The sequence below is a fragment of the Odontesthes bonariensis genome, chromosome 12 (genome assembly GCF_027942865.1).
Source record: "Odontesthes bonariensis isolate fOdoBon6 chromosome 12, fOdoBon6.hap1, whole genome shotgun sequence".
Lineage (NCBI taxonomy): Eukaryota > Metazoa > Chordata > Actinopteri > Atheriniformes > Atherinopsidae > Odontesthes > Odontesthes bonariensis.
Genome location: NC_134517.1, coordinates 21404604 through 21425880, shown reverse-complemented (window position 1 = coordinate 21425880; position 21277 = coordinate 21404604). Strand labels below are relative to the sequence as shown.

General features: G+C 41.7%; 2 protein-coding genes across 7 annotated transcripts in view; both read right to left on the bottom strand.

Moving 5' to 3' along the window:
- Positions 1–2130: 2130 nt before the first annotated feature.
- On the bottom strand, positions 2131–19220 carry atf2 (activating transcription factor 2). 4 transcript variants are annotated; one of them, XM_075479640.1, is made up of 12 exons: positions 19173–19220; positions 18450–18522; positions 16978–17074; positions 16777–16895; positions 16553–16678; positions 16122–16300; positions 14507–14621; positions 13187–13279; positions 9796–10038; positions 9152–9358; positions 6603–6708; positions 2131–3938 (listed from the first exon to the last, which is right to left on the bottom strand). In XM_075479640.1, exons 2-12 carry the CDS (start codon positions 18495–18497, stop codon positions 3718–3720), a joined length of 1554 nt encoding a protein of 517 aa, XP_075335755.1. In that variant the 5' UTR covers positions 18498–18522; positions 19173–19220; the 3' UTR covers positions 2131–3717. The 4 variants fall into 4 exon arrangements, with proteins under 4 accessions (XP_075335755.1, XP_075335753.1, XP_075335756.1 ...); XM_075479638.1 differs by lacking the exon at positions 19173–19220 and adding an exon at positions 18720–19166; XM_075479641.1 differs by lacking the exon at positions 19173–19220 and adding an exon at positions 18950–19166.
- A 695-nt stretch (positions 19221–19915) lies between these two features.
- atp5mc3a (ATP synthase membrane subunit c locus 3a) overlaps positions 19916–21277 on the bottom strand; it is a 28643-nt gene continuing 27281 nt past the window's right edge. For all 3 annotated transcript variants that reach the window (XM_075479643.1, XM_075479642.1, XM_075479645.1), the window contains exons 3-5: positions 20991–21065; positions 20559–20749; positions 19916–20466 (exon numbers count right to left, since the gene is read on the bottom strand). In XM_075479643.1, the coding sequence (XP_075335758.1) occupies positions 20352–20466; positions 20559–20749; positions 20991–21065 (381 nt within the window). In that variant the 3' untranslated portion in view covers positions 19916–20351. The remainder of the gene's footprint in view (positions 20467–20558; positions 20750–20990; positions 21066–21277) is intronic.

Sequence of the window (21277 nt, the reverse complement as noted above, 5' to 3'; positions counted from 1 at the left end):
GCCTAAAGCCTGATTGGAAAGTATCAAAAGCATTGTTAGACAGGAGAAAGTCACTAAGCTGTTGGTATACAACTTTTTCTAGGACTTTGCCTAAGAATGGCAGGTTTGATATGGGCCGGTAGTTGTTCAGTACTGTGGCATCAAGATTGCTCTTCTTTAGAAGGGGCTTAATGACAGCGGATTTTAAGGCCTTTGGAAATGTTCCAGTCTGGAGTGAGATGTTGACTAGATGAGCGAGTTGTGGTAACAAACTGCTCAGCACAGACTTTAGGAATCTAATGGGCAACTCATCAAGGCAGCACGTTGATGAACTCAGACTGCAGATGGTCTCTTCGACTGTTTTGTCAGTAACAGGTGTGAAATGTGTCAGCTCTAGGTGTCTAGCTGGCTGCAGAGTAGTTATTTGTGTTGTGGAAATTATTGCATTTTTAATGCCTTGAGAACTTTGTCATTAAAGAATGTTGCAAACTCATTACACTTAGATGTAGAAATGAGTTCTAAAGGCAGTGAAACTGGAGGGTTTGTTAATCTGTTTACTGTAGCAAACAGGACACGAGAGTTGTTACTGCAGTTTTTGATGATTTCAGAAAAATAACTCTCCCTCGTTCTACGCAAAGTCTGGTTGAACACACATAGCTTTTCTTTGTAAGTCTCATAATGAACCTGGAGCTTTGACTTGCGCCATTTCCGTTCGGCTCTCCGGCACTCCCTTTTCTGTGTCCTGACCGACTCTTCTTTCCTCCATGGCGCCCTTTGCCTACTTTTAACCATTCTAACCTTGACAGGAGCAATGGTATCCAAAACATTTAAGAGACTTGATGTGTAACAGTTCAACAGATCATCAACATCAGAACACAGGGTGTTCTCAAACCTAATCATTTCCATAAACTGTGTCCCTGTTCTGTCATTTATGAGTCTTCCCCGAACAACGATAATAACGAGTTAACTCGCCCAGCCCTACTTCTAAGACCATGACACAATAGTAAGTAACTGTAAAAGAGTTTGAAGGGAAGTTCAACAAAATGAGAATAATGTCTCCCAGTTTTAAGTTAAAAAGAACTGTGGATTTTATCATCTATTTTTCATGACATCATTAAAGGTTCAGTAAGTCTGGAGGATTTTTTGTAGAGTAAACTAATTGCAAACTAACACTGAATGGCCACAGCATTAAAAACCAACACGATTCCAGTGGAAATCGTTGCATGGGCTCTGACACATTTTCAAAAACCCCAGTCAGTGAACATAGTTTGTCTTTGGCTTCATAAATGCAAGATAAAACTCAGACTGTTATCTTCTGTTACTCAGAGTAAGATGAACTGAGGTGAGATTGAAAACTGCGCTTTGGCCTGAAGAAGCTGGACACAGTTTAAACGTATCAGTGATGGTATGCGGGTACATTGGTGCATCTGTGAAGGCCTCATTAATACTGAAGGCTATGTATATGCACCATAGTAAGAGAGCACGTACTGAATTGGCCTGTCTGCAGTTCCCACTGAAAACATCTGGTGCACGGAGGAGACCCTGAACTGTTGAGCAGCTGAAATCATATATTAAACAACAGTATCTCAGCTTTTTTGGAAACAAGACCGTACATGGAGGACTGATAGGGAAGGCCTAAAGAGGTTGTGGTTGAATATTTGTAGTAGTATCGTAATCAGAAAAATGTGAAATATAAAATCCGTAGTTACCTAAGATTAGATAGACTGATGCTTGGAAGAAATACAGATGTCTTCTGATTGTCCACAGGGTGGCAGTCTATACCACAAAATTCACCCATCTCAGGGTCCTACAAAAGATTCCTTTTAGATGTTTCCTGTAGGAACTGTCTGGGTCGCTGTCTAGGTTTTTCACCTTTAGGGTGACATTTTTACAATATGAATTATATAAAGAAATTTAATGCAACTTTTTTGAATGGTCAACATTCGTATTTTGGTGGTTTCATTCTATGAAACGATGGAAGTGAGAGTGCAGGATTTTTTTTTAAAGAGTTATTAAAAGGTTTATTACAACAACTTTTCAATTCAAGTTTTATACAGGACTTTCACGTTACAGGTACACTTTCAATACAGTATAACACCCCGTTTTTAGCAGTTAAGCCCGGGTAAAACAAATCACCAAAGCTCTCACAACTCAAGTTGCAATCACTTGTTTAATATCGTTTTCTTTGTTGAGACATTATTGAATAAACGGTTAAATTCTCGCAGAGAATTGTCATCTCATGCAGATAGCACATAACAGTAAACTTTTAAAAATCACATTTTAAGAAAACCATGTGTCAGCTGTTTGTAAAACTACACAGTAGTAAGTCAGTACAGACTAAGAGAAAAAGGCAAACTGACTTCAAGGCGTGACTTGTTTCTTACGATTACTTCAATGATGAAATGCTAACAGTTCTTAAAGAGCTGCAGCGGTAGTGTAACTCTAATGTACACGATGTGATTCCAGTTCACATCCGAATGCTTTCATTTTACATGACAATCTATTGAGTCACGAAGAGGTGCGTCCTAAAGAGAGATTAAGGTCAGTTTTCAACTGCTAACAGAGTTAATGTGATCCAAAAGGGCTCAGCTACTGAATCCAAACAATCCCAGAAAAACAAAGTACAGAACATCAGGAAGAATCACGTACAATGTATCCGTAATGATATTTACAATGTTTTCTAAAAATTCCATTTAGAATTGCGACAATGAAAACAGCCTAATGTCCGTGGGTGTTCTGCATTAGACGCTAAAGCCATAAAGAGTCACTTATAAAGCAAAGAAAGCATAGAGAGCAAAAAGATCCCCCACAGAGCAAGAATGTTTGTGGGGCCCTTAAAAACTCAGAGAACAGCAATCAACTCAGGCTAATCTGTTTTAAAAATGTACAGAAGTCATTAATACAAAAACATTAATGGCACTGAATGAAGTCAACATCACCATGACTGAGTAATGGAAAAGATACTGCAATCCTACAATCACTGCTTCAGAAACAATCAGACTACAGATGGAATGTCAATGAAATAACACACATATCTAAACAGCTCACCTCCATGAGACTATGTTACATGCAGAGGTGAGCTTAAACATTCAGACTACAGCTGATCGCACTCACAAAGTCAAATTCAAAAAAAGGACTCAGCCATGTCAGCCCGTGTCATGTGACTGTATTCAAACCTACTTCGAATAAAGCTGCCGGTGCTCGACGGACTCCTAAAAACTAAAGCCATCGTCTCTCAAACGTGTGCAAAATGGAAAAAGCAAATTACAAAGACGGAAAGAAAAGCGCCCGTTCCTTAAGTCGTCATAGAGATAGTGCTTATAAAAGTCATGAAAACAGATGAGCAAAGTACTGCAAATGAGCCACAACAGACTTTGGTAAGGTCGCAAACAAATCACCCGTCAACCGCCTCTGCTGATTGTTTTAAATAAAAAAATGTACAAGACTAATAAATAAGTCGCACAAATACAAAAACGGTTAAGAACCACAAGATTTACACCCAAAGTGCCTGTTCTTTTGTCTTCATCAGCTTCAGAGAAAACATTGCATCTTTAAAAGCATTGCCTATGAAGTACAAAATGGATCAAACATAAAAGAAAACAATCAAAAAAAATGAAAGACTGTGCAGTCCGAACTGAAGCAAATTACTGAGTGAGAAGAACCCCTTTTCCTCTGTTTGTGAGAGATCGAAAAGACAGCAGAGCTCCGGCGTGGGTGCTCGGGCACAGTTTGGGACGATCAGCTCCCTGAGGGCTGAGAATGGGCGGCGCCCCTCTGCGGCTGACTCTCCTCTGTGCTGTGGTTTGATGGCGGCGCGGCGCTGGACGGGGCGGAGACGGCCGGGGTCGTGGAGGAGGAGCTGACCCCGTTGGAGGTGCTGACGGAGCTGTGTTGGATGGCCTCGTTCTGGGGGCTGCTGGGGATGGACATCTCCTCGCAGCTCTCGTCTTTGTCGGAGACTGTAATGACATCAGAGAAACATTCGGCCATGATGCCTGGATTTCCTCACACCGTCTCTCCCTGACATTTCATTTAAGCAGATAAAATCCAGAAGGCTGGGGTAAGCTGTGTCACACAGGCCTAATCAGATGTAAAACAGCTATCTGCATGTAGCGTAGGCAAACCATTCCATTAATCCCCATAATGCTACTTCGGCACCTCATCCTTTAATTAACGCTCCAATGTCAATTTAAACCCACATCATAAGGGTGCATTACATTCTGGGGCATGTGGCTGTGTTTCTCTTCCCTAACTGCATTCTCATTTGTTTTTTGTTACCTTGCCAACTACTGCAGCGACAGATGATTACAGCACCTGATTTTAATGATGCTCACACTGGAGAGTAGGGAAGACTTGGAGTCGAAATGCCACCAGCTGTTAGGCAGTTGCATTGAATTAATTGGATCCTGATGGAAAAAAAAAGACTCCACTCTCACGCTCTGTTTCATACAGGAATAAGGAGCACAATGATAATTAATATTGCTAATTATATGAAGTCACTTGTTATGGCACTCTGTAATTAATGACTGGATCTCTAAGAATGCAAAATGCAGATTCCACAGCAAGAGGGTGTGATGTATGAAAAGCAACAGAGATGTCTTCACAATAAGAAGCTTCAGCTGCCTTCTCGCCTGGATTTCAGTTCGAGAGAAAGTGAGAAAGCGCTACTTTTTTTTCCCCCTCTCCCTTTTATGATGCAGCAGCTCAACCTTGGAATGAATCCATTTGGTGGTTTGGTTTCGTGTTCAAGTGAGCATCATCGCTTCTAACAACGCTAAGTGGTGGCTAGCTGATTTATCATAATGCTATGAAATTCTGGTTCGCCGAACAGGCAGAGCCTCTTTCCGCTCTCTTGGATTCTGAAGTGAGGTTCGCTGTAAACAGATGGACAGCTTGCCGTGCCAAGTGAAACCATGTCCTGGCTTGTTTGTGGGGTAGTCTGGGTAATTTCCTTCCACCTGCCACGGCTACGCCTGGGCAGGACGATGAAGGGTATTACAGGGTCTGGAGGCCAGAGCAGCCTTGTGGGAAATGTAACTCCAAGAAAACAGAGCACGATGAGGTCTTTACGTCAGTGGAATGGTCAAATTAAAGTTAAATAAAGTGCTTCACTAATTAGCAAAATAGATTATTTCAGAGACTCTCAACCAGGGGGTACTGGTGCCCTGGGGTGTAGTTCTGCAGTTGTTGGGGGCGTCAAATGAGAGATTGCAGAGTGCTTAAAATAAATGGAGATGGGAAAAAAGATTACATCTGCATTAAGCGTTTAATGTGTGAAAACTGGTAAGCGAGCAACGGTAAATGTTAACTGCTATTAGTTGTAAATAAATGGCTGAAATGCAGGATTAAAGAGTAGAGGATTAATGACTGACAGGTCTGACTTCTACCTGTGATAAAAGTGCAAATACCAACTTGACTAAACAGACTTTCACGGTAAATTTCCATTTCAGGAAATGGATAATCTTTTGTACGATAAACAGTGTTTAAGCATCCAGTTTAAAATCGGTTCCTCTGAGATTCCGCACGAGTCGAATATCAAGGATGGAGTGTTTCCTCCTGCCGTAAGGCTTTACTTAACTCCTACCATCAGCTAAATCTGTATCTAAGCTTGATGTAAATCTACCTGACCAAACACACAAAGGTATGTGGCTGTGGCATTTTTCCAAACAGGGTAAAAAGTGCTCCAAACGTCATCCTTCAGAAAGATTCAGAAAACAACAGGCAAACACTGATTCTGAGCAAACAGACGAGGGAAGATGACCAAATTCATCTGTGGATCCTGCGAAAAACCATCTGCAACAAACCAAACGACAGCACACTCTAGCCTGGCAACCATCAGTCCCTTAATGCACAGGAAGTGTGTCTGCGGGACGGTAGGCAATAAGATATGCATAATGAATGGCGTAGCTTGGTGGATACCCGGCAATGAGAATGTTCTGCTGTCTTGTCAAGCTTGCTGCTTTAATGGACTCATTTCAGTAGCAATCATTGTCAATACAAGTCAGCCGCGGTGTTTACAGTACAGTGCAGGAGCGGTATGGTGCATTCTGGCTGCAGAGCAGCTCATCTGTGAGTTATGACCACAAAATCAGAATGACAGAGCCCCAAGTCTGAGGGAAACGAAGAAAAATTGGCGATATGTATCTAAATGAGAACACGTGATGAGTCCGTGCTGAGCACGCTGACAACACAAAATTTAAATAAAGAGGCTACAAATGGCAGAATCCTCAAGTGTTCAAAAAAAAAAAAATCATCACCTCATGCTGAACACACTGAAAATTTAACTTTTTTTAATCACCACATGTAGGCATAGCAAAAAGAGAGAAACCCAAATATTTGGTTTCTGAGCACAACCATTTAGCTCTATCTAACAAATGGTGATTTAGGTGTCTGATGTGGAGAAACAATGTGAATACCACATGTAGCCTCCGACAAAGATTTGTCTCAACTACCAGCACCCATCAAAATCTGAAGTCCGGCAAAGTTTGTCAACAGGAAAAAAGTACCTAGCATGTCAATGTCTCTTCCTGCTTGGCCATAAGTAAGACGCGCTCTTAGCTGGGGCTCATTTTAGACATGTTTCACAAGCAGCCTCGGGCTGGGAATAATGGAGCATTACTCACTGTGATAGCCAGATTTCTTCTGCATGGCGGTTACAGGGCAATCTTTATGAGCCAGAAGAAGCTGCTTCAGCTGAGCCACTTCGTTTCTCAGCAGGGTGACTTCATTCTTGAGGAGAGAGGAGACACACAACAGCACCCGATGAAACGGTCACTCTGGAGCGGAGTGTGTGTCACACGAAAAAACACAAAGACAGACAGGCGACAGGTGCGCACAACTAAAATCTTCAAAAAATGGCTTTAACATACTAGATTGAGGGTGAGATTTAAGCTGCGGTTTATTCACTGACAAAAACAAACTCAACAACATACAGTGCATCAACATTTCTGGTCAATTTTGTTCAATAATCCACAGTGGAGAGTTTTATATTCATTTCAGAGCGCTCCGATTGACAAAACGTGTTGGCGTTTCTTAAACTGTCATAAGCTGACATCTAAGTCCAAGCTAATATGTCAACAGCGAACTAATAAGGGTGAGTGTCCATAATTAGTATCTCAGTCTGGCTCTGCTTTGAACTCAAAAGAGGGAGTTAAAACAACACACAAGCGTGATTGGGATACCTAAAGCATTTAGGGTGATATATTGGCAGCGGTGCAATATTCAGCTGGTTGGTATTCAGCTGGCTGCATTCTACAAATTTATGGCCCTCTGCCACTAAATACCGCACTTTACATCTTTGGGCTCGTATGAACGCAAGTGAAATATAAATCCTTCATTCATACAGTAATTGCACATAACAGTAGGTACATACAACCGGCTTGGATTTGACTACAGCCACTCTAGACGAACAGCTCCACCTTTTCTCTAATGCCGATAATTAATGGGATCACTGTTGAATTTTCAAAATCTCTTTGCACATTGTAACAGTATATTACTGGAAATAAACCAACATTTCTGCCCATTAGAAACAAGCAAAAGGAAAGCAAAACAATATAAATTCATTCGGGGTCAAGTATAAAGCGCTCCTTCATTTATGTTTTCCCTGCACAATAATTATGGGCCTTCACTGGCTGCCGACCAGCACATTTGTCAGAGGTGAGCAGCTCAGATTGTCAGTACAACTTCGTAGACGCTGTTGAGATTTACACTCCTGTGTCGTTACAGCTCCCAAGAGAGCCGAGGATTTCTGCATGTCGTAAAAGAGAGCCACATTACGCTGAAGGTGACTTTAACTGGATTTAGAGTGGCCAGGGGCCCGCGAACACCCAATGACAGATTTAAGCTCCTTCTCTTCTCCTTTAAAGGACTACGGGTGGCTTAATCTATTAGTCTAAAAGCAGCCAATTTATTTGATTCCATCTGTTTGGTTTTGCTGGTGTTGGCAGTGCTGAGCTATTGTAAGACATATTTAAACACAGCTGGAAGAAGCATATGTATCCCACGCAGCCAACACAGTGCTTCCACCACGACTGCTGCCATTTACAGACGATACAAACGCGCGTGTTCTTTTAAAAGGCTCCATGTGATTTATCATAGAGATGAACATTTGCCCAAAAGGTGGCACAAGAGGCATGACGAGCGTTCTGCCGGATACATCAAACTCATCATACGTAGGATTTTAAACCAGACTAAGTTGGACTATTGAGAGTTAAAAGTTGTTTCCAACTTAATCGAAATCGAGCAAATGGGCTTTGGGTGATGCTGGAAGCCCAGTGAGCTGCCTGGTCTGACACCTCATTAAAAAGCCAGTTAAGGATGATGTTAAAATAATTGTGCATCATTAGAGGCAGTTTCGCTGATCAGCTGGGCTATGTCAGCATGGGGGGTTTTTCACAAAAACTGCACTGCTGATTAATGCCGTCATATAAAGAGCTCTTTTATTCTCTACCGCATGTTGTGCCCTTCTTTGTAGTTAACAGTGATTCTCTTTCTGTTTATAACCCCGATCCTCTTCATCTACCTTTATTTAAATCATTTCTTAGGCAGCGCGCACATGACAACTGGTGATAACTTGATTTTGAACCAGATATTACCAGGAACCCGTTTATTTTTTTTTACGCGGTTGTGCATTTCCTCCTCCGCCCTCCGCACCTTGCGCTTGCTTTCATAGGAAAATAAGACGGTGAGCGAGTAAACACCACATCTCATTTAATTGTCTGGAACACCGATGTGCCGCACCCCCGGCTCACACTTATCAACAGAGACAGCAGATACATGAACTGTTTCGAACTTGTCAGCATCAGATCCTAATTGCTTCCTGCGGAATGAAGGTTCAAAAAGACACCTTTCCCTGGGAGATTTTTGAGGCCATTCAGTAAACTGCTGAGACAGAAGCGACGACACGCTTGTGTGCGGCTGACATCTGGAGGATACATCTTTATTGACAGGGACATATCGATGTACAGGGCTCACACACTGCTGCTGTCACACCGCAGCTCTTCTTAATCGGCTTTAATGACTTCATCACCACAGAAAGGGAAAGTCTGTGTGCACACGCTTACGCTAACATCACTTAATGATAAGCAGGCCCACAAACCGACACCCTAATGCATCTGAGGGTAAAGAAGCAAGCTGTTACGTGCAGTAGCTGAGAGAAAGACGGTGGGATCACCTGTAGTTGTCCATTCATGGAGTTGAGGTCCTCAGCCTTTTTCTCCAGAGACTGGACCCACACTTTTCTCTTCTGCCTACAGCGAGAAGCTGCAGCCCTGTTACGCTCCAGGAACTTGCGCCGCTTCTCGTCAGGGTCTTCACTTGTGGTTCTGCGGCGCCGGCCCCCTGTGCTGGGAGGGTTTTGCGCAGGTGGCACGGGGGAAGCCTGTAGAACGACAGAGAAGAATAACACTGGGCAATAATAAGCAGAGCAACAACAACAGTTGTGCAATGCTGGTTTCAGTGTGAAATGATTGTCATTAATAACAATATGCACTCAGCGCTCTTCACCTTGGGACTGAGATTCAACATAACACCCATGATATTATCCTGTTGTTGGAGAAGGCTTTCATAGAGGTGAAACATGTTCTGAAAGATGTTACTGAGGAAACTACAGCACTGCAGTACATTAGGTCAGGGGTAGAGTTTTACTTCCTTACAACAGGACTGTAGTCTGTACACACTTATGTATCTAAATACATGGTAAGGAAACGGCAACTAAATCGGAAACTCTCTGACGGGAATTAACAACCCAGACTGCAAATGTTTTCGCCGATAAGGTGTTGTTACCTTGATACGACTTCACTGTGGACATGAACTTACAGGTGTCTCTGTGGTGGAGGTGGCCGGCTGCTGGAGGGAATGTGTGGAGGGCTCCTCAGCTGCGGGCAGATGAGGAGCCGGAGTTAGGATCGCAGCTGGGGCTGGAGTCGGGATTGGAGTCGGGATTGGGGTCGGGGCGGGAGAAGCGGGAGCAGCAGTGTGGGTAACGGCGCTGCTTTGGATTTCACCACCGTCTCCATTGGTTACCTGAGGAAGCTGCTGGCTTAATGTGGCTTTCAGTTTCTGGGCACAAGAATTTGGAACAGGATCCACAGACATGAAATTGCGCTAAAAACAAAAAAGTGGGCAATACAAGAAAAAAAAAAAAAATGACAAATGGATGCTTTTTCCCATTTGCAACAGACAATAAAGGTTATCAATATGGCCTCAAACCAAAAATTATAAGTCTTAAACATTTTAATCAAAATCCATCTCAAATTCACAAATTTACTAAACAGTGAGTGCACGCTGAAATCTGTCTAAACAAAAGCATCCCGACCAATGATGGGTCCAATGATGTTAAAGGCTCTTTATAAGTAGTTGATTAAAGCCCTTTTACAGTTGTTTAAAGACAAGCTGAACCAGTCTTAGGTTGTGTGCACCCTGTAACAGGTCTTCTTTTAGAAACTCCATTATTTGACAGCATTAATAATTCCTTCAGCTCTGACCATTTACCGTCTTGAGCTACGGTTACATCTCGACTTAGCCACTGAATTGTGTCTTCTTGCTTACGCGTACAAGCTCGGCAGTTAGAGGTTGTCTTTAAGATGGGTTTGAGCGTAACTGTTTTGGAATAGTTGAGCATATACATGCAGAGTGATTCAATATCCAACTGCATCATCTGGGTGTGTTAGTCCAGTTTTGAGAAACTGGATTCAGTTTGGTTAGACTAACATGCTTATGTGCACTTTAAAAGCCTGGTTTTGGGCAGACTAATATAATGAGGACTTTGGTTATTCGTGCCAATAAATTTCCCTACTTCTAACAGGGCGGAGCTTTGAATTGCAACATGCTTTCTAAATCCACTGTGACTTTATCGAAGCAAACTTAGCAGCATTTAAGCTGGAATTCTGACAACTGAAAACGTTCTACCATGCGCAATTACAGCACAGGCCTGTTCAAACAGCTCTCAGCACATCCAACAATGCAAAATCGGATCCTCTAACATCAGTGTTAGTCTGTGAGGTTTTTAACCCTAAAATGTGTTTTTATCTGTGGACGGCTATGTTTGAGAAACTGAATTGAAATGAAAACCTTTGAAATGTCAAAAGTTCAGGAAAGCCATGTTTACAGGCTGCTAACAACAGCACACCTCAGAAATGGATCATTTAGCACACAGATTAGCACCTTGCTTCAATGTGGTTTAGTAAGCAAAGAAGAAGAGCCAAAGACATTTCCCCCACATGGTGAAATATTCTTCTCCTATTAATTTTTCAACCAAAATGAAGCCGATAAAATGGAACACTAAAACGAATGAAGGCGAGTAAAAATTGGCACTAAAAAGAAACACTCAAAGAGAGCAGAGAAAGTTTCAGGCTATCAGTTGATGAATGTGACAGACACCTCACATAAAGTTTGATCCGAACACCAAAGGTACAGCCGCAGCGCTAAGGCGGCTCAAACCATTAACAGAGGCTTTGCGAACACACTTCCACTGATTATGTAACAAGAACACGGCCCATTCACAGGAACTATTCCTCCGGCATCAAACACTGAGAAAACAAGGTGAAAGTGAATGAGCCTTCCCAGGCAATAACAAAGCGAGAGGGAATACATTTACATGAAAAAACAGAGGATCACATTATTCTAACAGCTACCTTTGCCAGACCAATCTATCTACCAAATTAGTTTATCGTGTAATACCCTTCCAGAAGCTCTTCTGGCAGAAACAAGATATTATTCTCCTGGAATGGCCCATAGAAAGAGGGAAAAGCCAGTCAGATTCATATTTCATCTCTGCCATGGAAACCTCATCAGTGTAATAACCCTTCATCTCATGGGTGTTATTCAACCATCTGCTACTATATTACTTATCTTTATTTTGCAACTAATTAACAGCATAATCTTCTAAATTCAGCAAGTTAATTATCATTATTGTGGTGTTTGCAGCATCATCAGTCCTTGTAAAAGTGCCGTCTAGCCCCCCACTCCCACCCCCAACCCACGAGAGCTGGGTGGGGGTGGGGAGTAGGCAGGTTGAGGTGGGGGTCTGTTTTCTTGATGCAGGCTCATTAGGTGTTTGCTGATGAGCTGAGTGCGGTGGGAGACGCCTCGAGTATGAGGGGGGGGACGCAGGTCATGCAGGATTCTGCTGAACAAAAGGTTCCATGCAGGGTGAGGCTGACTTAATGTGCCTCAGTGAGCCGGTGCCAGGATGCCCCCAGCTGGCTTTGGCTGGTTTCCCCCCCTCCCTCCTCTCAGGTTGGCCCTGGTGACGGCGTGCTGAGCACAACGCTGTCTCGGCGTTTGTCATCTCTGCACCCCATGATCTTGAACAACTCCCTGCCCCTCCCTTCTTTCCTCCTCCTCACCAGTCCAGATCAATCCTTCCCTCACAACACATGCACCCCCTCTATGGAGTTTAGCTGTTAATTTCCACAGGCGGAGCATGCTGCGAAACACTTACGGGTTCTGTGATCCACGCTTCATCATGTTGCCACTGATTTCCTTCACAACGCTTCATTTCTTTGTCCTTAAACTATCGTAACGGAGGTCAACCAGACTGCTGTGACACTTCACAGAGGTATATCTGGACCTTTTTTTTTTTTACATTTAAAGATGCACTGATGGAAAATTTATGGATCCATACTGATTTCCAATTTTTCCCAATGGCCTGACCAACCGATTCCGATCCATTCATGATAATACATTGGCTGTAAATAAAGTCATTTCAGAAAGCTGCACCAGGTTATAGGGCCTTCTCTCCCTTTAAAAATAAAGTGCGACGCATAACTGGAAAGAGACATTTGTACAAATAAAATCCAGCAGCAAAGGAACAGCCGTGCATCTCCCAAATATCTGTTGTAAAACTGGTTTTACTGTTTATCACTTCGGTCGCTACAGTTTATTATCATTTTCGCCTTTTATTTTCTCTACCAGTTAACGGCACTTTGTGCAGCACCTTATTGTCGTTTTACTTAACAAATTAATAAAACGATTATTCGCTTATCAGAATAAATCAACTCCAGATCCAGACGGAAAGTTAATGAATGAAAGGGCTAATTAAAATCTTACTGCGGGAAAAAAACAAAATAAAATCAAACGCTTTTATTATTCCCTCACTCTCAAGCCCTCTCATTACCTCAGTTGTTATTGTCTCTCTCAGATGGGAAATAATGGACACAACGGGGAAATGATACTTGATATAAATGAGAGAATAGATGATAAATACCAGCTTTGCTTCTGATTGGGCGGGCTGAGTCTGTGGAGAGGGCGGTCCAGGGATTCCAGGGACGGCAGGCACTACGGTGACAGGTCTGACAAGCTGACAGCAGAGACACAGACACAGATCAGCACGGAGAAAATTAGTCTTCGGCTGTAAAAAGGCAGACATTGCCCCCACCCCACCCCACAACACAAACACACACAGCCATGCCAGGCTCTCAGTTTCCCCATATCTCAGCCTCATTAGGCTGGATGGCCTGTTATTTTGTGGAGGCAGCGCCACATGGAGATGCAGTGTGCACGCTAATGAACCTCTGCCTGCCTGAGTGAGAGCATATGGACAGGGAAGCAGAGGAGGAAGACACACATGAGTCATAAGGCCAAACTCAGGCCTTCTCTCGCAAACCTTTGACAATAAGATGGAGAAGGAGGTGGGGAAAGCTAGAGAGGGGACGGAAGAGGAGGGAAGGAGGGGATGATCAAGTGAAAGGGAGGCCCAGTGGTGGCTCTTGTTCTCCATCTACTTCTACCCTCCTTTACTTGTCAAAGGCTTTCCCCATCCCCGCAGACTGGGAAGACGGAGGGTTTTCCCCGCTGTGCTGCTATCAGGAGATAATCATCTGCTGCTCATCGTTCCACACAGACAATCGGAATCACTGGGAACAATAAGACAAGCTTCCACTTGTGGGAGTTCACAAAGTACTAGCTACACCTTCATTTACATTATCTAATTCATGTAACTCTGTCATGGGTTGCAGTTTGTAAAAAAAAACGAGAAACCTCATCCATCAACTCTGCCAGAGATAAAAGAGCATCATTTTTTAATTGTACAAGGACAAATAGCTATAAAGTATCCTGGCCTGAAGCCCGCAGCTCCTCTGCCAAATCCTCTGTCTTTGAAGCAGTTACACACAGTAGTAGTAGTAGTAGTAGGAGTGAAAGATACTCTCTGTCGAACTAAAGCAAAGGAAATGTAAACTGCCAATGCTTCCTATAGTTCAAATGTAATAAGACTGTAACAGATATGCAACTCAATTATGTGCACAACAGTGAATCCAGTTCAGCTCCTTTTTTTTAAAACAGTAAACTATATCTTCTATACATGCTCAAAATCACCAGATTAGCCATTAAATAGACTTGCAATGTAGCAGAACTCATTTTCTCCTTTATTTTTTCAGCACGTAAATGCCACTGCATCCGTTCTAGAGAATACAGAAAAAAAACTTAAACAGCACAAGAGCTCAATTCCGATTTCACTAAACAAATTCAAATTCTACTGGAGTCGAACACAGTGCTGGCGGAGCATTTTTTGGGGTAGAGCACTCACAGGGATTGTTGTTGGAATATGTACACTCGAACTCGTAATAGACGCAGGTATAGCGACTGGCATGGTCTGGCCATTAGGCAACTGTAAGAGCACAGGGAAGGTGCCAGACACCGGGCTGAAAGAGCAAAGAAAAGAAATCACAAGGATTAAAACAACAGCTTTTGCAGTTCATACACAAAAATGCGTAGATACATTAAAAATAAGGGTGCATAGCAATGTACTAGCATATTCAGACAACAACTGATGGAGATAAACAAATCAAATAAGGACAGAAGCAAACTAAAAAATAAACTCATTACATAACACAGTAGAAGCATATCATCAAAAGGACACAGTTGACTGTCAAATGAGATCTAATAAGTGACATCAGTATTGCCCATGAACAGTCTGGCATTTTGGTTAAAAAGTGATTTCAATATAAGGAAAACAGCAGGGGTTTTCACATAATCATTTTGCGTCAGCCTCTCCAAATATTCATTCAAATATGGTTCCTGTTACTTAAATAACTAAATGTATCTATTTGAACAAATTCCTCTCATGGTAAGTCATTTCTGTGGGTTCTGATAAAAAAAAAATACACTCGACCAGCTTAAACGTGAGCTTGAGTTTCACTGGTTTTTACGATCCAATGATAAAAGTCAGGTGCAGATTTGATTGTGCTGTTCGAAACACGTTGAGTTTTCACAGTTAGTTAAACTTACAGTAAAAGCAATTGACGTTTCAGGCCATAGTCAAAGTTTAAACTGGTGTCTTCCACTCTGTATAAAAGTGACATTTCTCAAAGGTCACTTTCGTGCTCTGTATGTAGCGGGTGTTTAACCACTACAGCTGAGCTCTCAGTCTTGTTTTCTACACAATTGTGCTTCATGCACAAGTTCTGTGTGGAAGCAGATGCGCATGCGACATACTAATGGAAAGGGGAGATTCTTGTGATTCAACTGATTATACAGTGACCACAGTGGGTATGATTAACACAAGGAACACTCAAAAGCACCTCCTGATAATCGGCTGAACAATAGTTTCATTGACAAGGGTCGAGACAATCGACATTTCAGCTCCAAAAAAATCAATTTCTTTCAAATATTCCCACAGACTGCTGTAACACTGGATGATTCTGATAGTTTAGGGAAAGAATAAGAAAATCTACATTTCAACTCCATCACTCCATCTGGTTCGAGAACAGCTCTCCATTTACTGTGGTTATGCCACGAATAAGCCTTTTAAGGCAATTTTTCCCAGAGTGGTGAAAATCAAACACTTTTCAAGGGGTTCGAGGGCAAAACTAAGCCCTTTAGTAAGAGCGTTGACAGGGAAGATTACGTGAAAACCCGATTCACTTTTTCAAAACTCACAATTTAAATGAATTCTGTACATCTTATTTGAGCAACACTGACTTTTTTCTTTAAAGAAGGAGCACACGCGGCGCAGGGCCAAATAAAACCTCCCTTAGAGCGCAAATGAATAATAATAAAAAAATAAATAAAAAAAAACAAGCACATGCTTCATAAAATATGAGCTCACCATGACAAAACTGCACAAAAATGATTTGGAAAAAGAAACCATGATTGAATAAAACTAAGATTTTCTTAAAAAACGGACGCATTCAATTACTTACACTATAGGCCTATTAGTGGATGGGACTTGGGTAATAACAGAGCTAGACGTTGGCGATGGGAGAGCTTGCTGTATTACAACATTAGCCTCTGTGGTTGCTAGGAGTACATTGGGAACTTGGAGGGATGCAGGATGGACTATAGTGGGTGTTGGCAGTGAGGCTGGCTGCAAAGATAAATCCTGAAAACATCATACAAGATCTTAGCTTCAGGAGTGTTTAAGCAAAACGAGATCACTTATTTACTACAATGTGATGCTGCAACTTCACTCGACATTAATAGTAGGAGTAACTCTTCAGGCAAGAATACTCATACCAGTTGATCTGCAAATTCTAGTGTAATTTAATGATCACAGAAAAAGAGAACAACCCTCATCACAACTGATGTTATCGCTATGCAAAAACACGAGGGGCAGCGAGTTGAAAACATTTACCTTGTCGTCATTTGTAGTGGACTCGGGGTGAGGCAGGGGGCTATCCCGATGTACGTCTATAGCTGTGGGTTCCTCAATTTTGTTACGTATGATTGGTGTAGCAAGAGGTGACAAATCCAGGGGTAACTACAGAGCAGTAAAAAACACAGAGGGGCATATCGGCAAAGGTCCGAGCAAAGACACAAGTCAGATGATCTTCAAAAGTGTTCAACAATGATGTCAACCTTTTTAATGTCATCCTCAGCTGCCTTTTTGAAGTCATGGTCGAAAGGACTCGCAAGCTCATTGAAGAGTCCCACTTCTTCGCAGTTCTTCAAAAAGCGGGTAGGTGTAGGGGTTTGGTCTGCCACGAGAGAAAATCACTGAAGTGAGTTCAGTGTAAGGCCTCGATCACATCAAATGATCTCAAGTTGAAGAGCACTCACCAGCGATGATAACATTATCATTCCTTGCTGGGCCAAACTTCAGTGTCATCTCATGTTTGTGTCTGTGGACAGCCAAGTGGTCTTCATTTGTGAATCTCTATGTTAAATGACAAAAATAATACAGAAAGGATGACGAGACATGATCAAGAAGTGTAAGCTCAGTAGCAGACAGTTTACATTTACACCTTTTCGGAAGGTGCAGCAGCTTACACTACAGCTAACGATATATCCTCTATTCCCCGGCTGTATTTCATTTAAACGCCCTGATTGACTTTGACTATCATAACTCTACTTAAGACATGTTGTCTCTCGAAATGTCAACTGTACTTGATTAAAGAGGGTTAACTACACTACTTAACACCTCTGTGTTCACGAGGATAGCTTAAATCCACGAGGATAGCTTACATAACAAACTCCTATCAGTACCCAAAAAAAAAGAATTTTCTGCACAAGTCGTCTGAGAGGAAACTTGACTTTGGCGCCTCCTCTTGCTCTGTCCGTCCTCATTTTAGCCTTGTCAAACTAGCTCCATGCAAGACTTAGGCTAACCAAAAAAAAAGAAGAAGAAGAAGAAAAACTGTTCCAGGTGATGTCGCATGTCTTTTGAGACAATGGAATATCTTCTGAGACAACCTGAAGAAATACTGGCACGTAATGCAAAAAATGTTGCAATTCCAAAGATGACAAAACCTGCCTCAACCACTGAGCATCTCTGACTAAAAGACAATTATAAAACTGATAATAAATGCATTAAAAGAAAAGATGGACATTTTGAATTTGCAGTTCTTCTGCTGGACGGCCACTATACCATTTCAATTTTGCTTTCATATCTAAATGTGTTGGAAGATAGTGTAGGTAGATACTCCTGAAAAGCAGGCGACGAGTGCCCGCATTTAACTTTCTGATAACCATAGTCAGGAGCTCACAGCTCTGTTTACGTCAGCTTCATGTAGGCATATGCATATGCTTGAGCTCGTCTGGTGGGGGCAGCTAAGGACGAAGATGCGTTTCAAATTGAGTTTTTTTTCCCCCTTGTTTTTCTAAAGAACTAAACTGAACTAAAACTATGAGGATTCAGCAGCACCCCAGTTAGGTAAAATAACACTTTTTTATAAAAGAATTTAAACAAAAAACAAACACTAAACTTTACCTGGCGACACAGTGTACAAAAAAGTATGTGTCAATTCTGTCAACCCATTTCCTTTTAGAGTATCAACTGTATACATATATATATAAAAAAGACTGATACTGATGAAACAGAGGTAATCTCCTCGGCATTTTACGAGGGTGGAACAGTGAGCTTTTAGGCTAATATCAACACTTTTATGACATCCAAACTGAATGTATTATTGCAGATAAATTAAATATCATTCAAATTCTCCCCCAAATATGTACCTTACCTTATGACAATAACATAGGGGACAACCGGATAACCTTTATTATGGAAAGGTTTTTAAACTATGGTGTCTTACCTGTCCACAGCCAGGAGCAGTGCATTGAAAGGGTTTGTCATCACTCATATTAAGCAGTTCCTGTTACTTCAGCCTGCGAGAAAACAAAATGAAACACAACAAAACAAACCGAACCAAAAAGATTAATAACCCACATACAGATGTGCCTTCATTTGAATGGGTTAATCAATTTGACTGGCGGTCCTTCAAGCTACAGAGTAACCCGTATAACTATAACAAAGATTAATTTCAGCAAACGTCCAGAGCTTCTAATAATGTTCAAGTACTAACACTGCAGAGGTGAAAGCTCTGAGAGGGGGCAGGTGGAAATCTGGACAAAGCCTATCGATGAGGGGCGTTTGCTGTGGTTGTTTACATTTCGGTGTCATCAGTAAAGGTAAAGATATCGAGATCCAAATACGGGACTGAAGCAGATGTCAAGAGCTATCCTCCGCCGATTTTTCTTGCAGTTAATCTCTAGCCTGTAAGTCATCACACAAAAAGAGCTCCTGCGTTATTACATAGGCAGCGATCATCTGTTCCAGTTGCTTCCAAGGACTAGCCTGAGCCCTGTGTTAACACACAACCGTCGCCATATTAAGACCTAAATATCACTGTAAACTGAGAAACAACCAACGTTTACTTTGAAGTCGTTTTATTGCACTGGAACAAGACTAGTCCGTAAAATTATTTATTTTACCACAGCCTAACGCACATTCGCTATCAGTTTACGTGGTCACTTACCCCTCAGCCACAACCCTTGATTTCCAAAATCCCACGGTTGTGCAAAAGTATCGCGAGAACAGCCCACCGTCTTCCGTAAACGTCACAGTCATTACAATCAGGTTTAGCGGAAAGTTAACAATCTTAAAAATTGTTTTAAAGCAGAAGTAATATGAGAAATATTCAGACGTGTTTAAAAATACTTGTAAAATCATTTTTGGCAGGAAATATTAGACCGCACGATCCCATTAACGGAGTTATAATCTTTGCAGATGTCCTAGAAAGTCCCCGTTTGGTCAGTTCACCTTCAAGCTTCAGTGTCTGAGAAAAAAGGTACAACTTCCATTCCACTTTGTATTACAAAATGCATTGTTGTTGCTATATTAACTTCTCATATTAAGCTCTGAGGTCAGTTGTTTATTAGTGACCATTTGAAAACCTTTATTATGATGAACTGTTACTAAGCACATACAAGTTTATCCATCTTACATAATCTACAAGTTTCAGATCCCTTTTCATTTAGTCTGCAAGAGGTAAAATGCCCATTAGCAGTTCCTCTAATACAGGCTGACAAGCTTTTACAACAAATGTTGAGCATTACTGCTTAAAAAGTCTTACAACTATGTTTTAATGCTTCAGTTTTTGAAGTTCAGCCAATCAGAGCAGCTGCAATCGGCATAATAGCTCAACCTCCATTACTGGCAGCTTTTGCAACTTGAAAGGGTGGGAGGAAAAAAACAAAACAAAAAAAAAAAACATTTAACTCCATTAAATCAACTAGATTTATTCAGTGTCATTTACAAAAACGAAGCTTTCACTTGCTGCCCGATTACAGAACTATAACTGAATCTGAACGAAGAAATAATTAAGGTGGACTCCAAAAGAGCTGAAAAAACAAGGCTGAATCATGGCAAGTCTAAGCAGCTGCTTCCCTGAAAAAATGACATTCATGAAAGCCAACCACTTTCCGTTGCGTCCGCATGATGTTCCAGACAGAAAAGTTACTGCCATTGTTAAATAGTCAAATACATGTATTTTAATCACGTAAGTTCTTACATTTGTACAATACATGTTTTGCTTTTTGACAGCGTCTGAGAGACTTGAAAAATGTACATTTCCATGACCAACACCGAACAATTTTGGTAGCCACAATAAAATATGTAGTCACATCTGTAAGGAAAGTGTTGTGAGCGCAGAATTTTACATAGCAAACAGGATAAGGAAAGCGACCATCAAACAGAACAGTCCCATAGCTTCAGACAGGGCAAATCCCAGGATGGCATATGAGAACAGCTGCTGCTTCAGAGACGGGTTCCTGCAAACGAAAAGCCATCAGTAAATCTAGAGAAGGCACCACAAAGGTTTCGATTGTTGAATTAGCGATAATGTGGCTAGATTAAAACAAACCTGGCATAGCCAATGATGAGACTACCGAACACTGTCCCAATTCCAGCACCGGATCCTGCAACTCCGACTGTGGCGGCTCCAGCACCAATGAACTTGGCGGCAGTGTCAATATCCCTGCTAATTGCGCTGGTCTGGAAACCTCTCAGTGTGACCTGGGTGAGGGGGCTCTGTGGCATCACAGCAACAGTGCTCTGAAGGAAGAAAAGACAGCCCGTGAACGTTTATCCCGTTAAATCAAACTAAAAACGCATATCATCATTGTCGTCACAAAGGGACATACAAAACAAGGAGCCATTTTAGATCCAGGCAGGACTGAACCATTATATAAATCCTTAGTTGTAAATTACACTTTTCAATATTGTGCAGAATAATGACAAGTGACAAAAGTATAAATACATATTAGTGTTCTTGTTTACAGTCTGTACTTCTTACCTCCGTTTTGCCCTCAGGCCTGGACAGCACAGAGGCTGACAGGGGTCTGTAAAGAGCCCGGGAACCAGCACGGACCTGCAACAGGAAGACAGGTTTTATAAGATAAAAAACATTTAACTATCGTTTGAAGATATTCTCAGTGTCAGGGCACAAAAGTCGTTGAAAAGGCACCTTGAATATCAATTGCATTGTAATTCACTGCAGCATAGACTGTGACCCGTGGCATTTAATGATGGCTACCAGGACTGCCAGCTGAACTTATTAGTTATATTAACCTTTGTTGCTGG